Consider the following 23837-nt stretch of genomic DNA (forward strand, 5'->3'; position numbering starts at 1 on the left):
ACAGGCCGCCCTTGCAGCTGTAACAAAGCAGGCCTTGTCCGTGGCCCCACATTCCCAGAAGGACACATTCCACACACACGACACCTCACGCTCGGGCTGCTGCCCCGGACTCACCCAGAAGGGCAGCCTAGGGCACCGAGCCCTCGTCCACAAGCACCTTCTCATACTTCCCATGTCCGGTGGCCACAAACTTGTACCTCTTTCCAGACGGAGTGCTCTGCTGGGAGAGGTGACCAAGAGCAAAGCTGAGAGCGGCAGAACGGAGATGGTGCTGCCTCTGGGAAGCCCTCCCAGATACACTGAGGATAGCCCCTCTTTGCTTTCACCTGCTAGACCTGCCCTCCCTACATCAGCCACAGTTAGACCCTACCTTAATTGTCGATGACGTCTTGGAGCCTCCTTTTTGCTCCCAGAGGCTTTTCTTGCTCATGTCTCCAGCTACGATATCCTGTGTTCAGAGGAAGGACATGTCACAGGTGCAGACCCTCGACCAGGGAACTCAAAGCCGTGGTCCTTTCTCTCCTGTCCAGCCTTGCCCGGCTGGGTCCCAGGCCTGCCCACCCACTTCCTTGTACGAGAGCCCAGGGGAGGAAGTAAGAAAGGGAAAGTGGCACCACCTACGTGCACCGGGCCACCAGTTCCCCCACATGGCCTTCCACTCTGGGGGCCAGCCTGGTGAGCACCCCCCAAACATCCCAGTGCTCTGTCTACCCACACTGCAGCCTAGACAGCCTCCTACTTGCCTTTCCAAGGGGACCCCACCTCACCCTGGGATGGGTGTTACCTTGCAAGAGGGGGTCTTGGCAGTGGACTGAGCCTGCACTTCTCCCGTCTCCCACCGGCTCTTGGCGCTCGCCACAGCCATGCTGGGCAGCTCAATGGAGGGCTGGCGGGTTAGCTTGGGGGTCCGGCCAGCAGTCTGCAGAGGAGGAAAAACCCAGGACCACTTTAGTGGACAGCCACATGGGACATGTCAGAGAAGCCAGGGTGAGGGTCTCCAATACATGACTTCTTCTACATCTTTGTATTTCCAGAGGAGTGCTTTCCCAGTAAGGGGCTAGGGCAGGGCACTCTGGAAAAAAAAAATGCATGTGCCTCCATTGGGTGTACTTGTGAAACACCTTCTTGATCTGAGGAGCACAGGTGATATGGTGGGGTAAGAGACAGATGTGGTGCTGTCATGCTGCTCAGAACATAGGGCTGGAGGAGCATGGATTGAATGGGGGGGGGTTGTTGGAGAGAGGGGCATTGGTAGGATAGAGAGGTGTAGGTCTGGACGAGTGGTGGTTGGATGGAGGGGTGTTCGCTGAATGGAGGAGTGTTGTTTGTATGGAAAGACATTGGTTGGATGAAGGAGCATCAGTTAGATAGAAAGGTATTGGATGGAGGGGAGTTGGTTTGATGGAGTGGTCTTTGTTGCATGGAGAGACATTGTTTGGATGGAGTGGTCTTGGTTAGATGGAGGGGTCTTGGTTGGATGGAAGGGTATTGGTTGGATAGAGTGGTCTTGGTTGGATAGAGTGGTCTTGGTTGGATGGAAGGGTATTGGTTGGATGGAGTGGTCTTGGTTGGATGGAAGGGTATTGGTTGGATGGAGTGGTCTTGGTTGGATGGAAGGGTATTGGTTGGGTGGAGTGGTCTTAGTTGGATAGAGTGGTCTTGGTTGGATAGAGTGGTCTTGGTTGGATGGAGGGGTATTGGTTGGATGGAGTGGTATTGGTTGGATGGAAGGGTATTGGTTGGATGGAAGGGTATTGGTTGGATGGAGGGGTCTTAGTTGGATAGAGTGGTCTTGGTTGGATAGAGTGGTCTTGGTTGGATGGAGGGGTATTGGTTGGATGGAGTGGTATTGGTTGGATGGAGGGGTCTTGGTTGGATGGAAGGGTATTGGTTGGATGGAGTGGTCTTGGTTGGATGGAAGGGTATTGGTTGGATGGAGTGGTCTTAGTTGGATAGAGTGGTCTTGGTTGGATAGAGTGGTCTTGGTTGGATGGAGGGGTCTTAGTTGGATAGAGTGGTCTTGGTTGGATAGAGTGGTCTTGGTTGGATGGAGGGGTATTGGTTGGATGGAGTGGTATTGGTTGGATGGAGGGGTCTTGGTTGGATGGAAGGGTATTGGTTGGATGGAGTGGTCTTGGTTGGATGGAAGGGTATTGGTTGGATGGAGTGGTCTTAGTTGGATAGAGTGGTCTTGGTTGGATAGAGTGGTCTTGGTTGGATGGAGGGGTATTGGTTGGATGGAGTGGTATTGGTTGGATGGAGGGGTCTTGGTTGGATGGAAGGGTATTGGTTGGATGGAGTGGTCTTGGTTGGATGGAAGGGTATTGGTTGGATGGAGTGGTCTTAGTTGGATAGAGTGGTCTTGGTTGGATAGAGTGGTCTTGGTTGGATGGAGGGGTATTGGTTGGATGGAGGGGTATTGGTTGGATGGAGTGGTATTGGTTGGATGGAGGGGTATTGGTTGCATAGAAGAGTATTGGTTGGATGGAGGGGTGTGGTTGGGATGAGACAATGGGTATGTGAATAGAGGAGGGACCCAGCAGAAGAAGGGAGGCCTAAGCATACCTCAGTGGCCTGTGTGTACTGCTCCAGTCGCTCATCAATCTTGGAGATGGGCAAGGCTGGTTGGGACTTCTTCACACTGTTACTGGAGGGTAAGAGAAGGGTCACGCCCCATGCTCCCTCACTGGGCTTCCACACCCACCCCGACCCCTACCAGAGCTCCCTCGGGGCTCTGCATCTCTAGCCCCCAGGCCCCTCTCTTCGACACCGTCTGGGGGAACCCCAAGTCCTAGTCTGGAAAGCAGCAGGTTCACCTCTTCCTGATGGAGCGGTTCAGGGACTCGGTTCTGTCGATGAGCTGCGGAAGGCAAGCAGAGATGTGAGTCTCCAACCAGAGCCCCCTCCCCCATTGCCCCAGTGGCTCCCATCCACCAATCGAGCCATCTGCTGGTTCATTTCTCAGGGATGTGCTGAGTGCCAGGCTGGGGGGATGGCAGAGAAAGGGCAGGGTGTACTCGTGTTCCTGGCACCGCCGTGTGGCTTCCTCTCTGGGGCTGTCGTGGGGTTGGTGCTGTGATTCTGGGAAAGAGGAAAAGGCAGCAGGCTCTGGGGCTCGACCTACTTTGGTGCTGGGGCTCAGGGGAGGTGAGCCCTGTTCGGTAGCACCCTCCAAGACCAGGGGGCTGGGCGTCCCGGGCTGCTGGCGTTTCTGGTGCTAGGAATAGAACATCAGAGTTTATACGATGAGCACCCCTTGCACCCCTCCTGCCCCATTCGGGACTTGTTGGAGCAAACGTCTTCCCCTCCCTGGGCCTCAGGCCCTTTCCAGCCCTGACATGCTCTGTTTCTCGAATTCTCTGCAGTGGGGTCTGGTGAGTCCGGAGGAGAGTCGCTTGATCCCAGGGTCACAAAGACCCTCCTCCCTCTGGGAATGCGGGTGCCACAGAGTCTGGGGTGTGGGGGGTGGGCGTCTCCCTCTAGGGCAGCCTGCTGAGCAGACGGTCAGCAGACACAGACCCAGCCCAAGGGGCGGGGTGCACCCGGACCCCAAAGGGAGCCACCATCACCTGCTCGTCTGCCTCTTCGGCTTCTGCCGGCCCCAGGCTGCCCTGGACGGTCCCCTCTGGGCTCTTGGGCTCTGTCTCCTCTGTTCCCGGCCCGTCCTGGAGCTCTGAGCTGGGGCTCAGATGCAACTCCTCCAGGCTGACTCTGGCTGGACTCTGCTCATCACCACCCTGGCTCCCGTAGGCATGCTGATGGGGCCTGGGGGGCAGGGGAGGGATGCAATCCCGGTGAAGGTCGTTCAGTTGCTGGGTTTGAGTCCCTCTGGGTTTCCAAACCTCAGCTTCTCCGTCCGAAAGGCGGGGGCGGTCTGACCAGTTGAGTGCCAAGGAATCCTGAGACCCCAGCCTCATCGGGGGAAGTGGGCCCAAGGACCTTGGAGGCAGCCCTCCAGCCCTGGGGCGCCTTTGTGGACAGGGCCCGCTGCCTCAGCCCCCTCTCGCCTCACACTCGGAGGCCGGACCCGGTCTCCAGCCTCTCTGGATGGGCCCCAGCCCCCGGGCCATGCTCGTCTGTGTCCACCCTGCTGGCCTAGCGCCGCCCCCCCCCCCCCCGCTCCTGCCCTGCTCCATGAGGGAGGCAGGTGGGCCTGAGGAAGAAGGGTTTTGCCTAGGAGTGGGGCAGGATCTGTGCGTGGTTTGGGGGAAGATCAGCTAAGGGACAAGGCAAAGGCCGAGGTCACAGCTAGGATGGCACCCTTGAGAAGAGGGGCTGCCTGCACTGGCCATGCCTTCCGGCAGCCAGCGGGGCTCTGCATTTGAGCAGGACTGAACCAGCAAGAAATTCTCGCATTTTCCATGATTTCACGCCCCTTGGTGTTGGTGCCAGCCCAGACCCGGGCCCACCGCCCAAGGTGGGTCAGCGCGAGCCGGCCGGGCACACAGAGGGCCCATTCAGCTCCAGCGGGTCCCAGGGCCAGGCAGGTGTGGGGCGGGGAGGAGGCTTGCTTGTGAGCAGAGCAGGAGGGTTCAACAGAAGAGCCAAAGTGCCCCCTGCTGTTGGGAACAGCTGTGGCCTGGGGCCGGCGGGAAAGAGGAGGCGGCCGGCAGGGCTGCGGCCACCCGACACGAGGGGGACGGGCCATCCTTGCAGACCCCAGACCCACCTCGGAAGGTGCACTGAGTCTCAAAGGCAGATGGGGGAAAATGAGGCCTGCAGGGGCACCGGTGACCAGGGGGTGGCCAGGACCAGGGCCCCAGCCAGGCAGCTGGCTCCTGGGGTGCAGGAGCCTACTGGTAGGGTGGTTGGAAGACTGGAGACGGAGACGGTCCTAGCTAGAGACGGAGACTAGAGGGGCCTCAAAGGGCCGGGAGGTGGTGTCCCCCAAGCTCGAAGCTCCTGGGTAGAGCTTGGACCCTGCCCACGGTGGGGGGGCCCTTGAGCACGCCTGCAGGGTGCCTCAGACCCCAGAACCGGGGTGGGGGTGGAGCTCCCGGAGCAGCCCCCCATCCCTGGGCCCCCACCCCCTCCTGCCCTGTTCAGCCCAGCAAACACGTCTGCACATCTGGAAAGCTTGTCCCTCCAGGCCAACTCACAGGCCCACACATCTGGAACTACCTGCTCCCCTCCGTGGGAATGGAGATCAGCCTGTCCCGAGGGAGGGAGGGGCGGGCGGGCGGCAGGGGCGCAGAGCCTCCATTACGCGAGTGGGCCGCAGATGTGTGCTGATGTGGCAACACCCCGGCCGGGCCGCAGCTGGTCTGGATGGGGCCCAGGGGCCCTGGGGAGCCCGGGAATGAGATTTCCTCCCCACCCCTCCCCGCAGCCCCTCGGCCCGCCGCCCCGCCGCCGTCTAGCTCTCTTCCTCCCTTCCCCCTGCTCCCAGCCCGGGGGGCATTTTGCGGGGCCGGTGGCCTTTGCTCAGGCGCAGGCTGGGGGCTTGCAGAGCGCCCCTGCCTGGTAGCCCTGCCTCCGGCCTCTGACCCCCACTTGCCTGTTCTCCTCCTGCTGCCCCTCCGGACTCTCGCTCCGAGGGGGCTCCCCGCTGTTGGAGGCCCCCCCGGCCTCCCAGGGCTGCCGCTGTGGCTCTGGCTTCTGGGACCAGTCGCTGAAACCCTCGTCCTCATCCAGTTCAGGGGCCTCCGAGGGCTTCAGGCTAAAAGAGCAGTGCCGGGTGCTCAGAGCCGGACGGGGCCATGAGGGGCAGGGGGCCCGCTATACACACCGGCCACATCTGCTTCCTTCCTCAGACCCTGGGCTCCAGGGGTGGGAGACCCTGTCTGCCAGGGGCAGCACCCATGGCTGGGCCGAGCCTCCCCCCGCTGTTAGAGAATCCCTGAGGGCAGGACTGTGTCTCCTCGTAGTCTGGAGCTGCCTGAGGCCGAGGTTGTGTCTGACCCTATTAAGCTAGGGCTCCCCAAGAACAGGGCTGTATCTCCCTCGTGAGACTAAGGTTCCCACAGAGCTAGGCTGTACTTCTCCCATCAGTGTAGGGCCTGCTAAGACCTGGGCTGTGCCTCCCCCATCAGTCTAGGGTCCCCTGAGAACTGGGCTGTGCCTCTCTCACTAGTCTAGGGCCTCCTGAGAGCCGAGCTACGCTTCCTCCATCGGTCTAGCCTCCCCTGAAAGCAGGGCGATGCCTTCCCCATCAGTCTAGGGTCCCTTGAGAGCTGGGCTGTGCCTCCCCCATCAGTCTAGAGCCTCCTGATTTCTGGCTATGCCTCCTCCATCAGTCTAGGGCTCCTTAAGGGCTGGGCTGGGCCTCCCCATCAGTCTCAGACTCCCCAAGAGCTGGGCTATGCCTCCTTCATCAGTCTAGGGTCCCTTGAGAGCCGAGCTATGCTTCTTCCATCAGTCTAGGCTCCCCTGAAAGCAGGGCTATGCCTCCCCCATCAGTCTATCCGTTGAGAGCTGGGTTATGCCTCCCCCATCAGTCTAGGGTTCCCCAGGAGCTGGGCTGTGCCTTTTCCATCAGTCTTGGTACGCTGAGAGCTGGGCTATGCCCCCTTCATCAGTCTAGGGCTCTCTAAGAGCTGGGCTGTGCCTCCTCCATCACTCTAGGACCTCTTGAGATCTGGGCTATGCCTCCCTCATCAGTCTAGAGCCTCCTGAGAATTAAGCTCTGCCCCTCCCATTAGTCTAGAGTCCCCTGCGAGCTGGGCTATGCCTCCTTCATCAGTCTAGAGTCCCATAAGAGCTGGGCTGTGACTCCCCCATCAGTCTAGGGCTTCCTGAGAGCTGGCCTATGCCTTCTTCATCAGTCTAGGGCTCTCTAAGAGCTGGGATGTGCCTCCCCCATCACTCTAGGACCCCTTGAGATCTGGGCTATGCCTCTCCCATCAGTCTAGGGCCTCCCGAGAGCTGGGCTATGTCCCCCCATCAATCTAGAGCCTCCTGAGAATTAAGCTCTGCCCCTCCCATTAGTCTAGAGTCCCCTGAGAGCTGGGCTATGCCTCCCGCATAAGTTCAGAGCTCCCTAAGAGCTGGGTTGTGCTTCCCCATCAGTCTAGGATATCTTGAGAGCTAGGTTAGGCCTCCCGTTATCAGTCTAGGGCCCCCTGAGAATTGGGCTATGCCTCCCCTATCAGTCTAGGGCCTCCTGAGAGCTGGGATGTGCTCCCCCATCAGCCTAGGGCCTCCTGAGAATTGGACTGTGCTTCTCCCTTGGTCTAGATTCCCCCGAGAGCTGGGCTATGCCTCCCCCATCAGTTCAGTGCTCCCAAAGAGTTGGGCTGTGCCCCCCCCATCAGTCTAGGGCCTCTGAGAGCTGAATTATGCCTTCCCCCTCAGTCTAGGGCTCCTGAGAGCTGAACTATGCCTCCCCCCTCAGTCTAGGGCTCCTGAGAGCTGAACTATGCCTCCCTCATCAGTCCAAGGCTCCCCAAGAGCTGGGCTGTGCCTCCTCCACTCGTCTAGGGCCCCCTGACTGCTGGGCTGTGCCTCCCCTGTCACCCTGGGGTCCCCGTGTGTGGGTGACACGTCTCCCTCCAGGGCTCTGGTGACTGCTCCCTCCGCGGGCAGCAGGGTGAGCCCCTGACCCCCGCCCCCCCCTGTCAGGGCAGGATTGGGATCTGGTGCTGGTGGGCTCCCCATGTGCCCCCAGCCCCTGCTATCTAAACTGAGGACCTGGCCTGAGGGGCCGTGACCGCTGCAGCACCCCACCCCGCCCAGAGCTGCTGACTCGGAGAAAATGGAACAAAACAGGGGCGGGAGGAAGGGGGGCATTATTGTAAAAACAGCCCAGCCCGGCCGCGGAGGCCTCCTGGGCCCAGGGAGGAAACGAGCCGGCCTGCGGCCCGCCAAGTTGGACGTGGCCTCCATGAGTCACCGGCAGCAGGGAGCTTGGGCGGGGGGCTCCGGGGCCAGGGCCACGCAGCTGGGGTCAGTGTCGGTCCAAGCAGGGGCCAGGGCCGCGCAGGGCGGCCAGAGCCTGAGTCAGCGCTCTGGGAGGCTGGCTGGGAGGGGTGGCCGCACGTGAGTCCCTGCGGCCGGCCGGCGGGCTCCACTGGCGCCTCGGGCTTCAGGGACCCTCACCCCAAGCTGTCTCCGCACCCGCGCTGAGCCCCTCCTCACTCTCCTCCTCCGGGAGCCCTAGCCCAGGGCCCCACCACCAGCCTCCCCTCTGCCCCGGGGAGCGGGGCCAGGCGGACTGCTGGGGGGCGGCTTACAGGCTCTCCCGCTCCGGCGGCTCGGGGGACTGGCCGCCGTCCTCGTCCTGGGCCCGAAGCTCCCTGTCCCTCGCCCGGCGGCGACGCTCGCGGGCGGCCTCCTCCTCATCTTCCGCGCTCCGCTGAGTCGTGAGCCTGGGGGACACGGAGCGTCAGTAGGGCCTCAGCCTGCACCCCGCTGCTCCTGTCCTCCCGGTGGTGGAGGGGGCTCCGGTGTCCAGGCAGGACTGAGACCCTCTGTCCTCCGCCCCCCGCCCAGCAGCCAGGCCTCCTGGACCTAATCAGAGCCGGGACAGGGGCGGGCCTGGCTCTGTGGCCCCCGAGGCCCTGGGAAGCGGCTGCTGCAGGTACCAGACAGGTGCCACGTGTCCCCACTGGAATCCGGTGGCAGCAGCCTCGCCGATCAGGCACTGTCGGGCCAGGGGCAGACCCAGCCGGGCAGCCACCTCCCTGCCCGGGTACCCCGGCTGGGGCACTCCCTCCTGCCCCCCAAGGGCCCCAAGAAGAGGCTGCCTGCACCCTGAACCTGACCTCTCTGGGCCCGTTCACAGAGGACGGACCCGAGGCCACCGCCGAGCCAGAGACCTTGCTCCCTCGGTGCACGCTGACCCCGTGGCTTCTCGGGGTCCCTCACTAAGGGCGACACAAGGTCAGCCTGGGACGAGGGGTTCACAGCCTGGTCCCCCTGGCCCTGGCCTAGCAGATCTCACGCTGTCGGCATCCGGGGGGCACCCCGGGCCTGGGTCGCCGACACGGCCCTGCCTCCCCCACCACCCAGGCTCCACTGGACCCAGAGAGGGGAGTCCTGGTCTCTGCCTCTGCAGGGCTCACTGCCCTAGCCTGGGGTCTCGGTCCCTTCCCGCTGCTGCCCGCCGCCTGACCCCGCGGCCCGCTCCTTCTGGGACTCCGTCCCTTGGCCGGGACGGCCAGCTCCATGGTCTCAGCAGCCCTGCCAGCCATGATCTAATCTGTCCCAGGTCTTCCCAGAGCCTCCCAGACAAAAGCCAGGCCCTCCTCAGCCCCGGGCTCCAGGCCCGCTCCCCCCCTACCGCCCCCCGCCGTGGCCACCTGGGACTCCAGACCTGCTCGGCCCGCAGCACCCCTGGTCTCCCACCCTCGATGCTCAGAAGTGCCTTCGGCTCCCACCCCCGGGGGCCTAGGCGGCCCTTCCTTCCCCACGCCTGCTCCCATCCTGCCCTGGGCCCTCGGCTCGGAGGCTGCAGGGCCACGTTATCTGGGGAAGCGTTGCCCCGTGGTTCCCGCTCCCCAGACCCTTGCCCCGAGATCTGAGTGCAGAGCCCGCAAGTTGCCTGTCACCCCACACACAGACAGGAGCAGATCCTCTGGGGTCCACCTGTCGGGCGGTATGTCCGGGCCACAAGAGCCCCACGCGGGCCCGGCCCGCCTTGCACGCCCAGGTGCACACGAGGCAATAATGCGCGTGCACACACACATACACACGTCCTCCGTGAGCCCGACACCCAGGCCAGCGTGGCACGCGCACCCACCCTCCACCCACGGTTCCAGACACCCCACAGCACGCACACGGATTCACGAGCGGGAACGAGGCGGGGCCGAAACGGCAGGTCCGGGGTCCCCGCTCCAGACCCCGTTCTCTGCTGTCCTTGCCATCGCCCCGACAGCGGCCCTGTGAGCCGGCCCCCTCCGAGGGCCACCCTCTGCGACCCGCCATCTGCACGTGGCCCCGGGAGCCCTGACAGGCAGGGGCCGGGGGGCGGGGGCGGGGGGGGGGGCACGCAGACAAGGGATACGGGGTAGGGGTCTCCTGGTGTCTCCCCAAAGCCCTGGGCCGGGAGCCCCAGCGGCCCAAGGACAAGGGGCCCTCCCCCTCGCCTCCCCCCTCCCACCAGCCCCAGGATGTGAGTAATGCGGCCCCTCTGGCCCCTCCCGTGACCTCACCCCTCGCTGTTCCACAGCTGGGCTCCGTTCTGGGAACTGAGAGGGGGCGGCTCTCCTGGGGTGGGGTGGGGGCCTCTGGCCCGGGAAAGGCGCCCCCCTTCCCCGGCCAGCAGCCCAGACCCCTTGGCAGGCTCCACGGAGCTGTCAGGACACCGGCGATGGCCGCCCCACCCGTGGCCCCTGGCTCAGCCCGCGTGCAGCTGTAAGGGATTTGGTGTTCCTTAGCGAACGCAATTAGGCTATTTCCTGTGTCTGCTCTGGCTCATTGCAGCCCGGGGTTCAGCCCCGGGGGCTGCCGAGCGGGGCTCTGCTCCCCCAGCATCGGGCTCCGCCGCGGGGCCTCGCCCCCACCCGGGTGCACCGGGGCGCGCACAGCCCAGCGGGCCCCGGGCCGCCTCCCAGCTCCCCGTTCTGAGTGGGGGTCCCCACGTTCGGGGGCTGCCCCGTTGGCCGCGTCCACCGCCTACCGGCCCCGACTCGGGGCGCCGGCCCCCCACTCCTCCCTCTGCGGCCCCCCGGTCCCCCCACCAGGGTCCCGTGATAGGCTCCTGAGCCGCCCCGGCCCTGGCAGCTGCCCCCACCTCCTTCCTCCCCTGTCTGCCTGCGTGGGTTTGGTCCCAGCTTGACTCTGCCCCCTGCAGGCCGCTTGTCCGGTGCCTAAAGGCCTAAAGGCCACCCGTCTCTGGTGCCTAAAGGTCGAGGGGAGAGCTCGGGCGCCCGGCTCGGGGGCGGGGGCCCAAAGGGAGGAAGGACAGCCAGGCAGGGCCAGGCCTGTCGTCGGAGAACTCTTTCTTCAGGTCTGCGGGGGACCCTCTGGGCCACAGGTGTCCGGGACACGGCCAGAGGAAGCTGCCACAGAGGCCGGGGGAGCAGCCCTGGTCAGCCCCACCGCGGACCGACCACCCCCGGGGTCTCTCTGGTCCCCTCCGCGCCCCGCCTCCCCAGGGGGTTCTACGCTGTCGACCGGGGTGGACCCTTGCAGAGCCACTGGTCCCTCCGGCGGCTGTAGAGCCCGTGAGTGAAGCGGCAGTGGGGGGGAGCCAGCCCGGGGAGAGGCCTCCTCCTCCTCCTCCGCCTTGGCTTCCGGGGACAGCAGGACGGCAAGCGTCCCCGACTCCCCCCAAGGGGAGAGAGCGGGCCCCCAAGGGCAGAGGTCGGGGGCCCCGCCAGGGAGCTCAGGGGAGGGCAGCCCCACGCCCCACAACTCCGAGGGTGCCCCTCACTGGTTATGCGAGGCGGGCGGGGGGCTGCCCCAGGCAGCACGGGGAGGGGTCTGTGGGCACGGCACTGGGTGTGGCACCGCCAGGGCCCCGGAGGTCGCTCGTCCTTGCAGAGAGGCGGCAGCGGGGGTGAGCGGGGAGCTCGAAGGCGGCCCCAAATGAGCAGGTGGGCGGGGGGTGGGGCGGCGGGAGGGGCACGCTGCTGCCCGGGGCCAGGGGTGGGCGCACGGAGCTGCGGCTGGGGGGTACCCGGCTCCCCCCCACACCCCACCCGAGGGCCCTGGCACGGGTCCAGACCGCCCTCCCAGCCGTGCCCCCTCCGGCAGCACGTCTCCGGGCGCGTCTCCGGGCTTCCTCAAAGTCACTGCCCCAGGTAGACGACCCCCACCCCCACCCCCCGCAACGAGCCCAGTCCCGCTGCCCAGGGGAGCCCAGGAGGCGACCTTGAACTTGGGTCCGAAAGATGAACCGGAGTGTGTGGGCCAGGGAGAGGGTACAAGAGCCAAGCCAAGGCCAGCGGCCAGAGCGCTCAGGTGGCCCCGGAGGGGCGGCTGCGGGGAGGCGGACGGGAGAGTCTCTGAGCCCCCCCGTGAGGCGGCCCCGGGAAGCCCTGTGCCAGCCTTCAGGTCCTTTCTGGAAGGAGGCCCAGGGGGCGTGGAGGAGGGGAGATGCAGTTAGACCCGCAGGGAGGGCTCCCGGCCGGGAGGGGACAGGAGCCTCCAGATCTCCAGAGTCCCTGGGGAGACAGAGGGACTACGGGTGAGGCGAGACCCCGCTGACCCAGGGAGAGTAGCCAGGCCAACTGGGGACGCGGTGGCTCAGGGAGCCCGGGACAGCAGTGGGGTAGCAGGGTCTCACGTGACCAGGGAGCAGAGGCCTGGGGCACAGGGAGAGGCCTGGAGCACCGAGGCCTTAGGCCTCCTTCCTGCCCGCCTCCCTTCTCCTCCTCCTCTTCCTCCCTACCTCCCCTCCTCCCCTCCTCCTCCCTTCCTCCCTCCCTCCCCTCCTCCTCCTCCCCTCCTCCCTCCTCCTCCTCCTCTTCTCTCCTCTTCTCCTCCTCCCCTCCTCCCTACTTCTCCTCCTCCCCTTCTCCTCTCCTCCCCTCCTCCTCCTCCTCCCCTCCTCCCTCCTCCTCCTCCTCTTCTCTCCTCTTCTCCTCCTCCCCTCCCTCCCCTCCTCCTCCTCCTCTTCTCTCCTCTTCTCCTCCTCCCCTCCTCCCTACTTCTCCTCCTCCCCTTCTCCTCTCCTCCCCTCCTCCTCCTCCTCCCCTCCTCCCTCCTCCTCCTCCTCTTCTCTCCTCTTCTCCTCCTCCCCTCCTCCCTACTTCTCCTCCTCCCCTTCTCCTCTCCTCCCCTCCTCCTCCTCCTCCCCTCCTCCCTCCTCCTACTCCTCTTCTCTCCTCTTCTCCTCCTCCCCTCCTCCCTACTTCTCCTCCTCCCCTTCTCCTCTCCTCCCCTCCTCCTCCTCCTCACCTCCTTCCTCCTCCTCCTCTTCTCTCCTCTTCTCCTTCTCCCCTCCTCCCTACTTCTACTCCCCTTCTCCTCTCCTCCCCTCCTCCTCCTCCTCACCTCCTCCCCTCCTCCTCCTCCTCACCTCCTTCCTCCTCCTCCTCCTCTTCTCTCCTCTTCTCCTTCTCCCCTCCTCCCTACTTCTCCTCCTCCCCTTCTCCTCTCCTCCCCTCCTCCTCCTCCTCACCTCCTCCCCTCCTCCTCCTCCTCACCTCCTCCCTACTTCTCCTCCTCCCCTCCTTTTCTCCTCTTCTCCTCCTCCCCTCCTCCCTACTTCTCCTCCTCCCCTTCTCCTCTCCTCCCCTCCTCCTCCTCCTCACCTCCTCCCCTCCTCCTCCTCCTCACCTCCTCCCTACTTCTCCTCCTCCCCTCCTTTTCTCCTCTTCTCCTCCTCCCCTCCTCCCTACTTCTCCTCCTCCCCTTCTCCTCTCCTCCCCTCCTCCTCCTCCCCCTCCCTCCTCCTCCTCTTCTCTCCTCTTCTCCTCCTCCCCTCCTCCCTACTTCTCCTCCTCCCCTTCTCCTCTCCTCCCCTCCTCCTCCTCCCCCTCCCTCCTCCTCCTCTTCTCTCCTCTTCTCCTCCTCCCCTCCTCCCTACTTCTCCTCCTCCCCTTCTCCTCTCCTCCCCTCCTCCTCCTCCTCCTCCTCCCCCTCCCTCCCCCCTCCTCCCCCTCCCCTCCTCCTTTCCTCCTCCTCTTCCTCCCTACCTCCCCTCCTCCTCTCCCCTCCTCCCCTCCCCTCCTCCTCCTCCTCTCCCTCCTTCTCCTCTCCTCTTCTCCTCCCCTTCCCTCCCGCCTCCTCCCGTCCTCCCCTTTTCTGCTCCTCTTCTCTCCTCCTCCTCTCCTCCTCCCCTCCTCCCTACTTCTCCTCTTCTCCTCCTCCTCTCCTCCCCTCCTCCTCCTCCCCCTCCCTCACTCCTCCTCCCCCCTCCCCTCCTCCTCCTCTCCTCCCCTCCTCCTCCTCCCCCTCCCTCACTCCTCCTCCCCCCTCCCCTCCTCCTCCTCTTCTCTCCTCTTCCTCTCCTCCTCCCCTCCTCCCTACTTCTCCTCTTCTCCTCCTCCTCTCCTCCCCTCCTCCTCCTCCCCCTCCCTCACTCCTCCTCCCCTCCTCCCCTCCTCCCCCTCCCTTCCTCCTCCTCCTCTTCCTCCCTACCTCCCCTCCTCCCCCTCCCTTCCTCCTCCTCCCCTCCCTCCCTACTCCTCCTCTCCTCCCCTCCTCCTCCTCCTCTTCCCCCTCCCCTCCCCTCCTCCTCCCTCTCCCTTCCTCCTTCTCCTCTCCTCCTCTCCTCCTCTCCTCCTCCTCTCCTCCTTTTCTCTCCTTCTCTCCTCCTCTTCCTCCCTACCTCCTCTCCCCTCCCCTCCTCCTCCTCCCCCTCCCTCCCTCCTTCTCCTCTCCTCCTCCCCCCTCCCCTCCTCCTCCTCCTCCTTCCCTCCTTCTCCTCTCCTCCTCTCCCCCTCCACTCCTCCTCCTCACCTCCCCTCCTCCTCTTTCCCCCTTCTCCTCCCCTCCTCCTCCCCTTCCTCCCCCCTCCTCCTTATCCTCCCCACCTCCTCCTCCCCTCCTCCCCTCCTCCCCTCCTCCTCTTCCTCTCCTCCTCCTCCTCCCCCGTTTTCCCCTTCACAGGCGGGCACCTCAAGCAGCTCCGCCCAGCTGTGCAGGAGTTCAATCCTTCTTGCCCCTCCCCTTTGTGGTTGCTCCCAGAGGGGGCAGCATTAACAAGGCAGGGCCCAGGGGCCTGAGGGTCCTGTTAGGCCTCTGGAAGACCCAAGGCAGAGCAGCTAGGGACTCTGGGGGTCCCAGGAGGTTCTGAGCAGGGAGGAGCTCAGTGGAAGGCAGCTGCAGGGGACACAGGGGGGGGAGGCTGTTGACCTCGCTGGGGTGATGGGGTGAAGGCTGAAGGGGTGGGGGGGGGATGGGGTGAAGGCCAAAGGGAAGCAACCACACAGCCCGCCAGCCCAGGTGGAGGGGCTGGGACCAGGGCGGGGCTGTGGCTTTGGTCTCTCTGACCCCCGCCCCTGCCCAGGGTGAGACCCCAGGCCCAGCCTCAGCTCTCCAGCTGTAAACAGGGGTGCGGCACCGTGTGAACCAAGACCCCTCCCCAGGCCACCCCAGCTCCCGCTTCCCCTTGGATGGCACCGTCGGCCGACCTGGCCTGCCCCCACACCACCTCCCTCTTGGTCCTGGTGGGCAGGTCCCATCTAAGAAGTCTCCCCGGAGGAGGGGACACCGACCTGCTCACAGAGAGAAAGGCACAGGCTGGGGGCACAGGCCGCCCTGGCGAGCGGGGAGGGACAGAGGCCCCCGGGCTGGGGTCTCCTCCAGGACACCGGCCTAGTGCTGGGGGATGTGGGGCACAGCCGCGGCCTCTGGGGGCCTTGCTCCACCTGCCCCGGGGCCTAGGCCAGGGCTGAGAGGAGGGACCTCCGCTCCTTCCCAGCCACCGGCCGGCCCGGCCGGGGGCTCTGGGCCTTCGGAGCCCTGCCGGGGGCAGGCGGGGAGGGGAGGGAGGCCAGAGCGGCTTCTCCACCAGGATCCTTTACACCCTCATCAGCCCCGAGCCCCCAGCCGGGCCCACCTTCTGCCTGGGCATCCCCTTCTCGCCGTGGAGGCCAGCACCCCCTTAACCACCGTGTCACCTCCGCAGGGCCCTCGCTGGGCCTCCTTGCCCAACAGCCCTCATCTTCCCCCAGTGGGGTGGCACTTGGGGGGGGCTCTTGTTTGGTGAAACCCCCTAGCTGCCCCACAGAGCCCCCAAAGCCAAGGAATCCCCTTTCTGCCCATCTTTCTTTGCCAGCCCCGGGGGCAGATCAGGGAGGGTCGCCTCTGCCCTGGCCCTCAGGTCACCGGGGTCCCCTGAGGAGCACCAGCTCCAGACCCTGCCTGGCCCGGGATGCCCCCCCGCCTCGGGCCTCAAGATGCCACCCGGTTCTCACCCCACTTAGGGGGCACGGCCACCCCAGTTCACAGCCGAAGAGGGGAGCTGAGAGGTCTCCTCCTGGGAAAAGGAGGCAAGAGACCTCAGCCACTGCCACCGCTGTCCCCACCCCCCTCCCCTGCTCGTGGGCCTGGAGTGGCCTGTCCCCTGTTTGTCCCCACCCCCCTCTTCAACCAGCTCTCTATCCCGTCAGGTGACAGGGCCCACAGTGAGGTCCCTGCACCCGTGGACCTTAGAGCTTCCAAGAAAGCCAGCGCTGCGCCCAAGGTGTGGCTCAGGGACCACAGGCGAGGGCCCCTATTCCAAGCCATTGGGGACTGGCCGGCAGGAAGTCCTCTCGGGACAGGGTCCCTGGTGCCCATGCCCGGTGGTGGTTGACATGGTGGGCAGAGGCCCGTCGGAGAGGAAGGGGCAGCAAAGCAGTGTGCAGGCCGGCCCTCCTTTCTGCTCCCATCCCCCCAGTCCAGATGGAGAGCCACGCCCCTCCTGGGTGACCCCCAGTCCCAGCACATCCCGCTCGGGCGCCCCTCCGGGAGAAAGCGGTGTGGGGAGAGCACCCGTTCCTTGGGGTTCCCTTCCTCCCTCCCTGCTCACACGCCCCCCCCCCCCACTAAGCTGCTCTCCTGGTCCCTGCCTTGCCCACTGCCACCCTCCAGCACGTGAGCCGCCCAGGCTCCCTGGGGCGGACGGGCCTCTCCCCCGACAGCCCCGTGCAGGGCCCGGCTTCGCCCCAGACCCTCAATGCCAGTCAGGGCGACCCAGCCCAGGGCAGGGCAGTCCCACCAGCGGTCCCCAGGGCATCCGGGCCAGCTGGGTGGACCCTCATCATGTGCCCAGATGGCCCGACCGGAAGGCGGCTGTGCCGGGGAGTCTCTGTCGCCCAGGCGCCTGCTCGCTGGCAGAGGGTTCCGGCTCGAGGGAGACAGAGTCTGTGTCCCGGAAACCTTCCTCGTCGGGGCTTTGCCTCCAAGTCCTTCTATCCCAGGTTTCCCTTGGTTCCCAGAGTCTGGCTCGGGGACTGTCCCCTTCTGCCCCACAGTGAGGTCCAGAACCAAGCTTGATGTCCCTCTGGCTGGCCGTCACCTCCCTCTTGCTGGGCACCCTACCTCCTGTGATGTGCTCCACCGTCAGCCTCCTTGCCCCGGCACCGCGGCTCTTCCTCATCTCTGTCCCCATCTGCTCTGGCTGGCCTGCCCCTCCGGGCCTGGGGTCAGAGAGCGAGGCCGCCCCCTCCCCCCCCCCGCTTGCCCTGCCTGTGGGATGCTGGCGTGGCCGAGACGGGCACTGGCCCTGGGCTCACCGTCCCTCCCTCTGCCCAGCACACTGCACTTGCTGTGACTCTTCTCCGAGTCACTGACCACAGTGCTGCCGGGTCCGGGCCAAGTGTCTCGGAGACACCCAGGCACCCCCCCTCCCCGCCCCTCCGCATCCTTTGCGTCAGCGAGTTGCCCCTGCCCACGCCTCTGGGCCGTGTGTGGGACCGACCCCACGGTCCCCACATCCCCCCCCGCCGGCTGCCTGGTGGCCCCGGCCTCACCTCCAGTCCCGGCCCCGGCTCCTCCTGGCGCTGGACGGCCCTCCAGGGAAGCCAGGCGCTCCCGAGCCGGGCCGGGACCGCCTGGCACAGGGCTCGGAGCGCTCACGAGGCTGGGCTTTGGCACGTTCCATGACACGCGACTGGTGGCTGGCACCGGCTGGGGCCTCTGCCGCCCTGTCCCCATCCCCCTGCCGGGTCGTATCCCGGTCTTCCGCACACCCCGAGGGCCCCGCGCCCGGCTCTGCCCAGTCAGTGCCCAAATGGCTGTCATCCCGGGGTCTCAAAGCCCGGCTGCCCGCCCCCGTCCCCGGACGCAGCCTGGCTCAGCCGCCTGCCATCGGCTCCCGGCCCTGCCTCCCCGGAGAGCCCCCAAGTGCACGGAGCGGCCTGACCCCGTGCTGGACACTGCCAGGGCCATTTCTGCCACCTGCCCCCGCCCCCAGCCCCTCCTCTGAGGTGCTCCCGCCCCTGGACTGAGTATCCTGGGGGCCCAGGGGGGCATGGCAGAACAGGAGCCGGGGCTGTGCCCCTGGACTGGCCCCCATTCAGTCTTGCCGTGACAGCTCCTGGCCGTGTGCCCCTTAATCCTGCAGACCCTCGCTGCCCGCCCACCGGGCCTCGAACCCTCCCCGAGCCTCAGCTTCCTTATCCACACGGAGGGGCACGCGGGGCCGGGCTTGGGGTGGCCCGCTGGCTGAGTGGGGCGAGACCTGTCCTGGTGTCTGTCCCTGAGGACACGGGCGGGATCTGGGGGCTGTTGCAGGAGGGGAAACTGAGGCTGATCGGTGTGGCGTCTGACCTGGGGCTCCAAGCGCACAGGTGCTGCCGGCTGGTGCAGGGCACCCGGAGGGTCGACAGGGAGTCTGCCCCGCTCAGGGGAGACGCAGCCCCGCCCGCAGCCCCTCTCCTCTCCTGTCCCCCTCTCTTGGCCTCACTGGCCTTCCCTCCTTCCTTCTTGCCCGTTCCGGCCCCTCCCATCTCCCCGGTGAACAGCCGCAGGTGCTAGACTGGCCGCCCCAGACCTCCTCCCAGACCTTCTGGCCCTTGGGGCCTCCTGCCCTCTGCCGCTTCACGAGGACGGCATGGGAGGGGACGGCGTGGGGCAGACAGTGTGGGGCGGACAGTGTGGGGCGGACAGCGTGGGAGGGGACAGCGGGTGGGGGACAGCCTGGGAAGGGATAGCATGAGGTGGACAGTGTGGGAGGGGACATATGGGAGGGAACAGCATGGGGCAGACAGCATGGGAGGAGATAGCATGGGAGAGACAATGTGAGAGGGGACAGTGTGGGAGGGGACAGCGTGGGAGGGGACAGCGTGGGGAGAGCAGTGTGGGGCAGAGAGTGGGGGTGGACAGCATGGGACAGACAGCATGGGAGGGGGCAGTATGAGAGAGACAATGTGAGAGAGGACAGTGTGGAGGGGACAGCATGGGGCAGACAGCATGGAAAGGGACAATAGAGGAGAGACAGTGTGGGAGGAGACAGGGTGGGACAGTGTGGGTGGATAGTGTTGGAGGGGACAGTGTGGAGAGTGTGGAACAGACAGCATGGGACAATGTGGGGCAGATGGGGGGGTGCACAGCATGGGAGGGGACACATGGGAGGGGCAGCGCAGGAGGGGACACGTGGGAAGGGACACGTAGGAGAGACAATGTGGGAGGAGACACATAGGAGGAGACACTTGGGAGGGGACACATGGGAGGGGCTGATGAGCCTCCACGACGCCTTCACCCCGTCCCCTGCCTCGTTCATCCTTTCCCTCTTTTTTGCTTTCATTCGACCTCTCCCTCCTCTTGCCCACCATCCTGTCCCCATCCCGTCCCCTGTCCCATCCTGTCCTGTCCTTACTCTGTCCTGTCTCTGTCCTCTCTTGTCTTGTCCCCCTCTATCCCTCTCCTATGCCTGTCCTGTCCCATCCTGTCCCTGTCCTCTTTGCTTCCCTATCCTGTCCCCTCCTGTCCCCATCCTGTCCCCGTCCCCATCACGTCTCCATCCCTGCACGACCTCTTTATGCCTTCGTGGAGACCTCCTGCCCCTCGCCCCCTCCTCCTTATCCCCTTCCCTGTCCCTCACCTCCTTTCTCTTTCCATGGCCTTGTCCCCACGTCTGCAGGGACACTCTCTAGAAGAGCCTCACAGCCCACGGGCACACGACGCCCCGGCCCCAGCCTCATGTCAAACCCGTGTCTGGACCTCTCCCTTCCTGGGTGGAGACCCACCTTCCTGGGTGGGCAATGCCCCTCACAGCCACACTCTCACCTTCCAGGGTGGGCCACTGCCAGATCCCGCACTCTCCCTGCCCCCGGGGGCCGCCCAGGGCTACCCCCCCACCAGCTCCCACTTGCCCCTGGACACCTGTGTGGGTCGGCCCCCGGCCACCAACCTGTGCAGAGCCAGTCCGAGCTAGATGAGGCGCTCCTGGGAGCCGTGGCCTCTCCAGCCACCCCTCGGGGCCCATGAGCCACGGGTGCCCTCTCGATGCTGCAGCAGGGGCGTGGGGGGGTGGCGAGCCCACAGGTGCCCGAGGCGCCCAGGCTGCTGCTTGCTCGCCGCCCTGTCCCGCTCTGGTTCGAGGGACGGGACTGGAGCCTGGCCCGAACCTCAGTGCTCTGGGTTCTGGCCCTGACGTCCTGCCCAGGGGGCTGGGCCGCTCAGTCCCCACACCCCCGCGATGCCAGCTCGCTGGGGTTCCTGGGGCGGCTCTGGCCGACAGACGGCTTGGTCCCAGGGCAGCACCACCCACCAGACACCGGGGCTCTGCCAGGCCAAGGGCAGCCCCCTCCCATCTGGGGCCCTGGGTGGGCCTGAGGCAGCCACGCCTCTTTGGAACCTGGTTTGGAGGCCTGGCCTCCCCCCCACCCATCGCCTCCTTGGGCCAGCCCCATCCCTTGCCCTCCTGGCCACACAGGGGTCCCCAGAGGCCTCCCGGGCCTGGCGTCCCCGGGGCGGGGGCCAGGCCTGAAGGCTGTCGGGGGTGGGGGCAGGCGTGGGCACAGGGACTTGTGCCAGGCTCCTCCAGCCCGGAGAGCCTCCCCTGGGAGACTGGGAGCCCAAACGCCGATAAGGACGCCAGCAGGGTGACCCAGCCAGCCCCGTTGGGCTGTGCCAGCCAGGCCGCCGCCTCAGAAAGCCAGGCTCCCAAAGACTGTTAACCCGGGAAGGCAGCCCAGAATTCAGGCGGCCTGTGGAAGTGAGGGCGCCCAGGGTCCCCTTGCTGCCCCCCGGTCATGGCTAATGCGGGCCTGGCCCAAGGTGGGCCCGGGCAGAGCTTTAGTTCCCCCGTCACCCCGGGGGCAACAGGAGGGAGCCACCTGCAAGGGGGTAGAGCTGGGCTGGGGGCTGCAGGAGGAGGGAGTGGTCCCCGGCTGGCCCTGCCCCCCTGAAGCTTGGACAGCTGAGGAGGACCCCCACGGCCGCAAGGACTGTGCCAAGCCGTGCCAAGGGTACGGGAGGGGCACGGGGCCGAGGCCCCCTGCCCGGGCCCGTTTTTAGCCTGCTTAAACTGGATTCAATTTACACCCACCCCAGCCGGCTCCCCGCACGCGCCTCTGGAGCTTGTCACCGCGAGGGGCACAGCCTCCGACGCCCCCCTTCCCACCCCGCACCCAGGAGGTCCGTGGCAAAGGATTTCGGTGAAGCGCGGGGCCCGGGGTGGGGGCAGGCTCCCCCACGCCCGGGGTGGCCTGGGGGGAGTCACTAGCCTCTCTGCGCCTGGTTTTCTGTCGGTCAAACGAGGACAACGGTCGTCTGCCCAGGCTTCGGGGGGTCACGGCCGAGACGCGGGAGACACTAATCTCAGTGAGGGCAGCGGGGATGCCGCCGGCCGCCCGGCCTCTCGGGTCCACGCGTGGGGGTGTAAGCCCGGCCTTAGTGGCTGGGCCTGGAAGCCGTGTGGTCCGTGTGCCTCCGTGAGCGTCCCCGTGTGCGGTGTGCGACTGGCTCGCCGGGGTGCGACAGACGCCCCCACGTTATTCTTTGGGAGACGCTCTCGCCTGCCCTCCACCCCGCCCCCCACGCCCCCCACGAGGGGGCCCAAAGGGCCGCTTCCTTCTGTCTCTGCCCCACGGGCCTCTGCAGGCCCACCTTCCCCGGTCCAGGTCCTCTGGGGGCTCCGGGCCCGCGCACCGGCCTGGCCCCCACTCTCGGCTGAGCTGGTGCCACACCTGCCGTGCCCCATCGGTGCCTCCAGGGCGTCCCCTGCTCACCCAGGACAGCAGCTTGACGCTGGGTTTCGGAACGGAGCCGTGGTTACCACCGGACAGGTGTTTGTGGCCCACGTCCTCCTGCGACGAGGGACGTGTGCCCAGCCCGCGTCGGGGCTCCTTCTGTCGTCCCCGATGTACGGTACAACTGCCCTCTTGGGCCTCAGTTTCCCCACTTGTTAAGCAGTGCTGGTGAGCCCCGGGGCTTGACCCCCGGTGCCCCTTGGTCCTCTGGCCACAGAAGTTTCTGGATGGGGACAGCAGCAGTGACCCCTGGGCGGCCACATCCCAGCTGGGCAGGGAGGAGGAGGCCCACCTGAGACGCGTGGTCCTGCCTGAGGGTCCCCTGGTCAGCCGCTCAGGGGCGGGCCTGGCAGAGCCGGAAAAGAACACACGTGAAGCCCGGCAGCTGACTCGTGGGGGTCCACCTAATGAGTGGGGGGGTGGGGGGCGGGTGGCTGCAAGGGAGCGTGTCCTGACCCTGGAGCGGGGGGCCCCGGAGCCATGCCTGCGTGGGGCCGGGAGAGAGCCATCACTCAGGGTCTGAGGGACCCGACTGTCCCGAGCTGGAGGGGGTCCCGGCTGCTCTCAGCCGACCCGCACACCTTGTGCCTCCTCCTTCCCCGAGTCAGGGCTTGGGTGGAGCTGGGAGTGCTGAGATGCCTGTCTCTCCCTCCAGGAGCCTGCAGTCTGCCCAGCGCGCTCCATGCCGTCAAAGGAGAAGCCAAGGCAGGCTGCATGGAGGAGGCAGCATTTCAGCTAGGCCTTAGACGCCTGGAAGGGTAGAGGAGGAGGAAGGACATTGCAGGTGGCTCAGAGTGAGGCCAAGAGAGGCCCGTGGCACGGAGCCGGGGCTCTGAGCCCAGCTCTGGCCCTTTGCCTCTGCTCTCTCTCTCTCGTCCTCTTGGGGGTAGGTACCGGCAGACCACTACTTTACAAAGGGGGAAACTGAGGTCCAGGGAGGACGGGGTCCCGGACCAAAGCCCTACGATGCAGGAGGCAGGATTTCAGCTGGGGAAAATCTGCCTCTGAGGCCCAAGCGCTCACCACGGCCCTGTGGCACCTCCCACGCAGGGCTGGTGCGCTACGGGGGGTGGCGAGTGTGGCCGCAGAGTCCGGCCCCCTCGTCTGTAAAGCAAGGGGTCACAGGGTGGTCCCCAGGGGCCGGCGGGAGCACATCAAGGCCTCGGAAGCGGTGCTGGAGGCCCACTTCTTGCCCTGGGAGCGGCGGGCCGGGGCGGAGGCCCCAGGGCCAGGAGAAGGTCTCCGGGGAGACGGCGGCCCGGCCGAGGCCAGGCGGGTGTGCAGGTGGGAGACAAGGAGGGCGCGCGGCCGGCGGAGCCGAACTAACGGCGGCCGGCGCACGTGCGCACGGCCCACACCCTGCCCACGGCGCCCCGGTCCTGCCCGCCCTGCCCCAGCCCGGGCCGGGGGGCACCTACCTCACGAGGTTCTCCAGGCCCCGTTTGCTGGAACTTCTCCTCGGGAGGGCAGAGCCACTCATGCCGCCGGCCCGGCGACCTGGCCTGACCCCAGCCCTGGGGACGCGGCTGCTCCTTCTTCAAAGGCTGCCGGCCTCCGTCTGCTGCCCTCCCCCTGCTCCTCCTCCTCCACTGGGACCCCTCTCCCCCCTTCCTCTCTTCTTTCTCTCTCCCGTCCCCTCCTTTGCTCCCTCGTCCCCTGTCCCTGTCCCTGGATCCGAGCTGTCGCTCCCTCTGTCTGGCTGTCTGGTCTCTCTGCCTCTGACGCCCCCTCCCACGTCTGCTCTCCCCCTCTGCCTGTCTGTGACCTGTGTCTCTCCACCGGGGGGGGGGGGGGTCTCCGGGGCTGGCTCCCTGCTGGCTCTGCCCCCGGGGGGCCGGGTGCCCGTGTCCCCCCCCCCCGCCCCCCCCCCCGTCTGTGCGGCCTCACGCGCTCTGTGGGTCTCCCCTTCAGGACGCCTAGCAGCCGTTTCCCTTTTGTTCCCCCCAGCCCCCTTCTCCCCCCTCGGCCTCCTCCCCCTCCCCCTCCCCCTCCTTCCGAGACTAGTAAAAATGTCAGAGAGAAAACCCTCCAGCCCAGCAGCTCTGGGGCTTAGCGGGACCTCAGCGGCCTGTGATGGGCATCCTGTCCCCTCAGTCACCTTGGCGGCCGCTGGCCTCACTCACTCTCCAGCCCCCTGCAGCTCATCCCTGCTACTTGCAGGGTATCTCCCCCCTCCCCCCTCCCCCCCCCCACATCTGCCTCTCCATCCCTCCCTGCCTCTCTCTTCGTCCTGGGCCTGGCCTGGCCAGCCCACTGGTCCTCTCCTTTATGGACGTCTTGGATCAAGCCCCCCTGCCCTGCCCCAGCTGGCCTGGGCTCTCGGCT

The 23837-nt window shown here is 66.2% G+C and overlaps 1 protein-coding gene across 4 annotated transcripts in view; it reads right to left on the reverse strand.

The window, feature by feature from the left end:
• LSP1 (lymphocyte specific protein 1) overlaps window positions 1-23837 on the reverse strand; it is a 41765-nt gene that overhangs the window by 4031 nt on the left and 13897 nt on the right. Inside the window, exons 3-11 of one of the 4 annotated variants that reach the window (XM_047101148.1) lie at window positions 8172-8306; window positions 5498-5659; window positions 3570-3765; window positions 3125-3217; window positions 2817-2860; window positions 2566-2641; window positions 785-919; window positions 371-448; window positions 115-220 (exon numbers count right to left, since the gene is read on the reverse strand). In XM_047101148.1, the coding sequence (XP_046957104.1) occupies window positions 128-220; window positions 371-448; window positions 785-919; window positions 2566-2641; window positions 2817-2860; window positions 3125-3217; window positions 3570-3765; window positions 5498-5659; window positions 8172-8306 (1012 nt within the window). In that variant the 3' untranslated portion in view covers window positions 115-127. Of the gene's footprint in view, window positions 1-114; window positions 221-370; window positions 449-784; window positions 920-2565; window positions 2648-2816; window positions 2861-3124; window positions 3218-3569; window positions 3766-5497; window positions 5660-8171; window positions 8307-23837 lie in introns of all 4 variants that reach the window. The other 3 variants (XM_047101147.1, XM_047101146.1, XM_047101149.1) reach the window with 3 other exon arrangements.

The sequence above is a fragment of the Lynx rufus genome, unplaced genomic scaffold (assembly GCF_022079265.1).
Source record: "Lynx rufus isolate CCGP_SWC_20201006 ecotype Redwood Valley unplaced genomic scaffold, mLynRuf1.p SCAF_58, whole genome shotgun sequence".
NCBI classification, from domain to species: domain Eukaryota; kingdom Metazoa; phylum Chordata; class Mammalia; order Carnivora; family Felidae; genus Lynx; species Lynx rufus.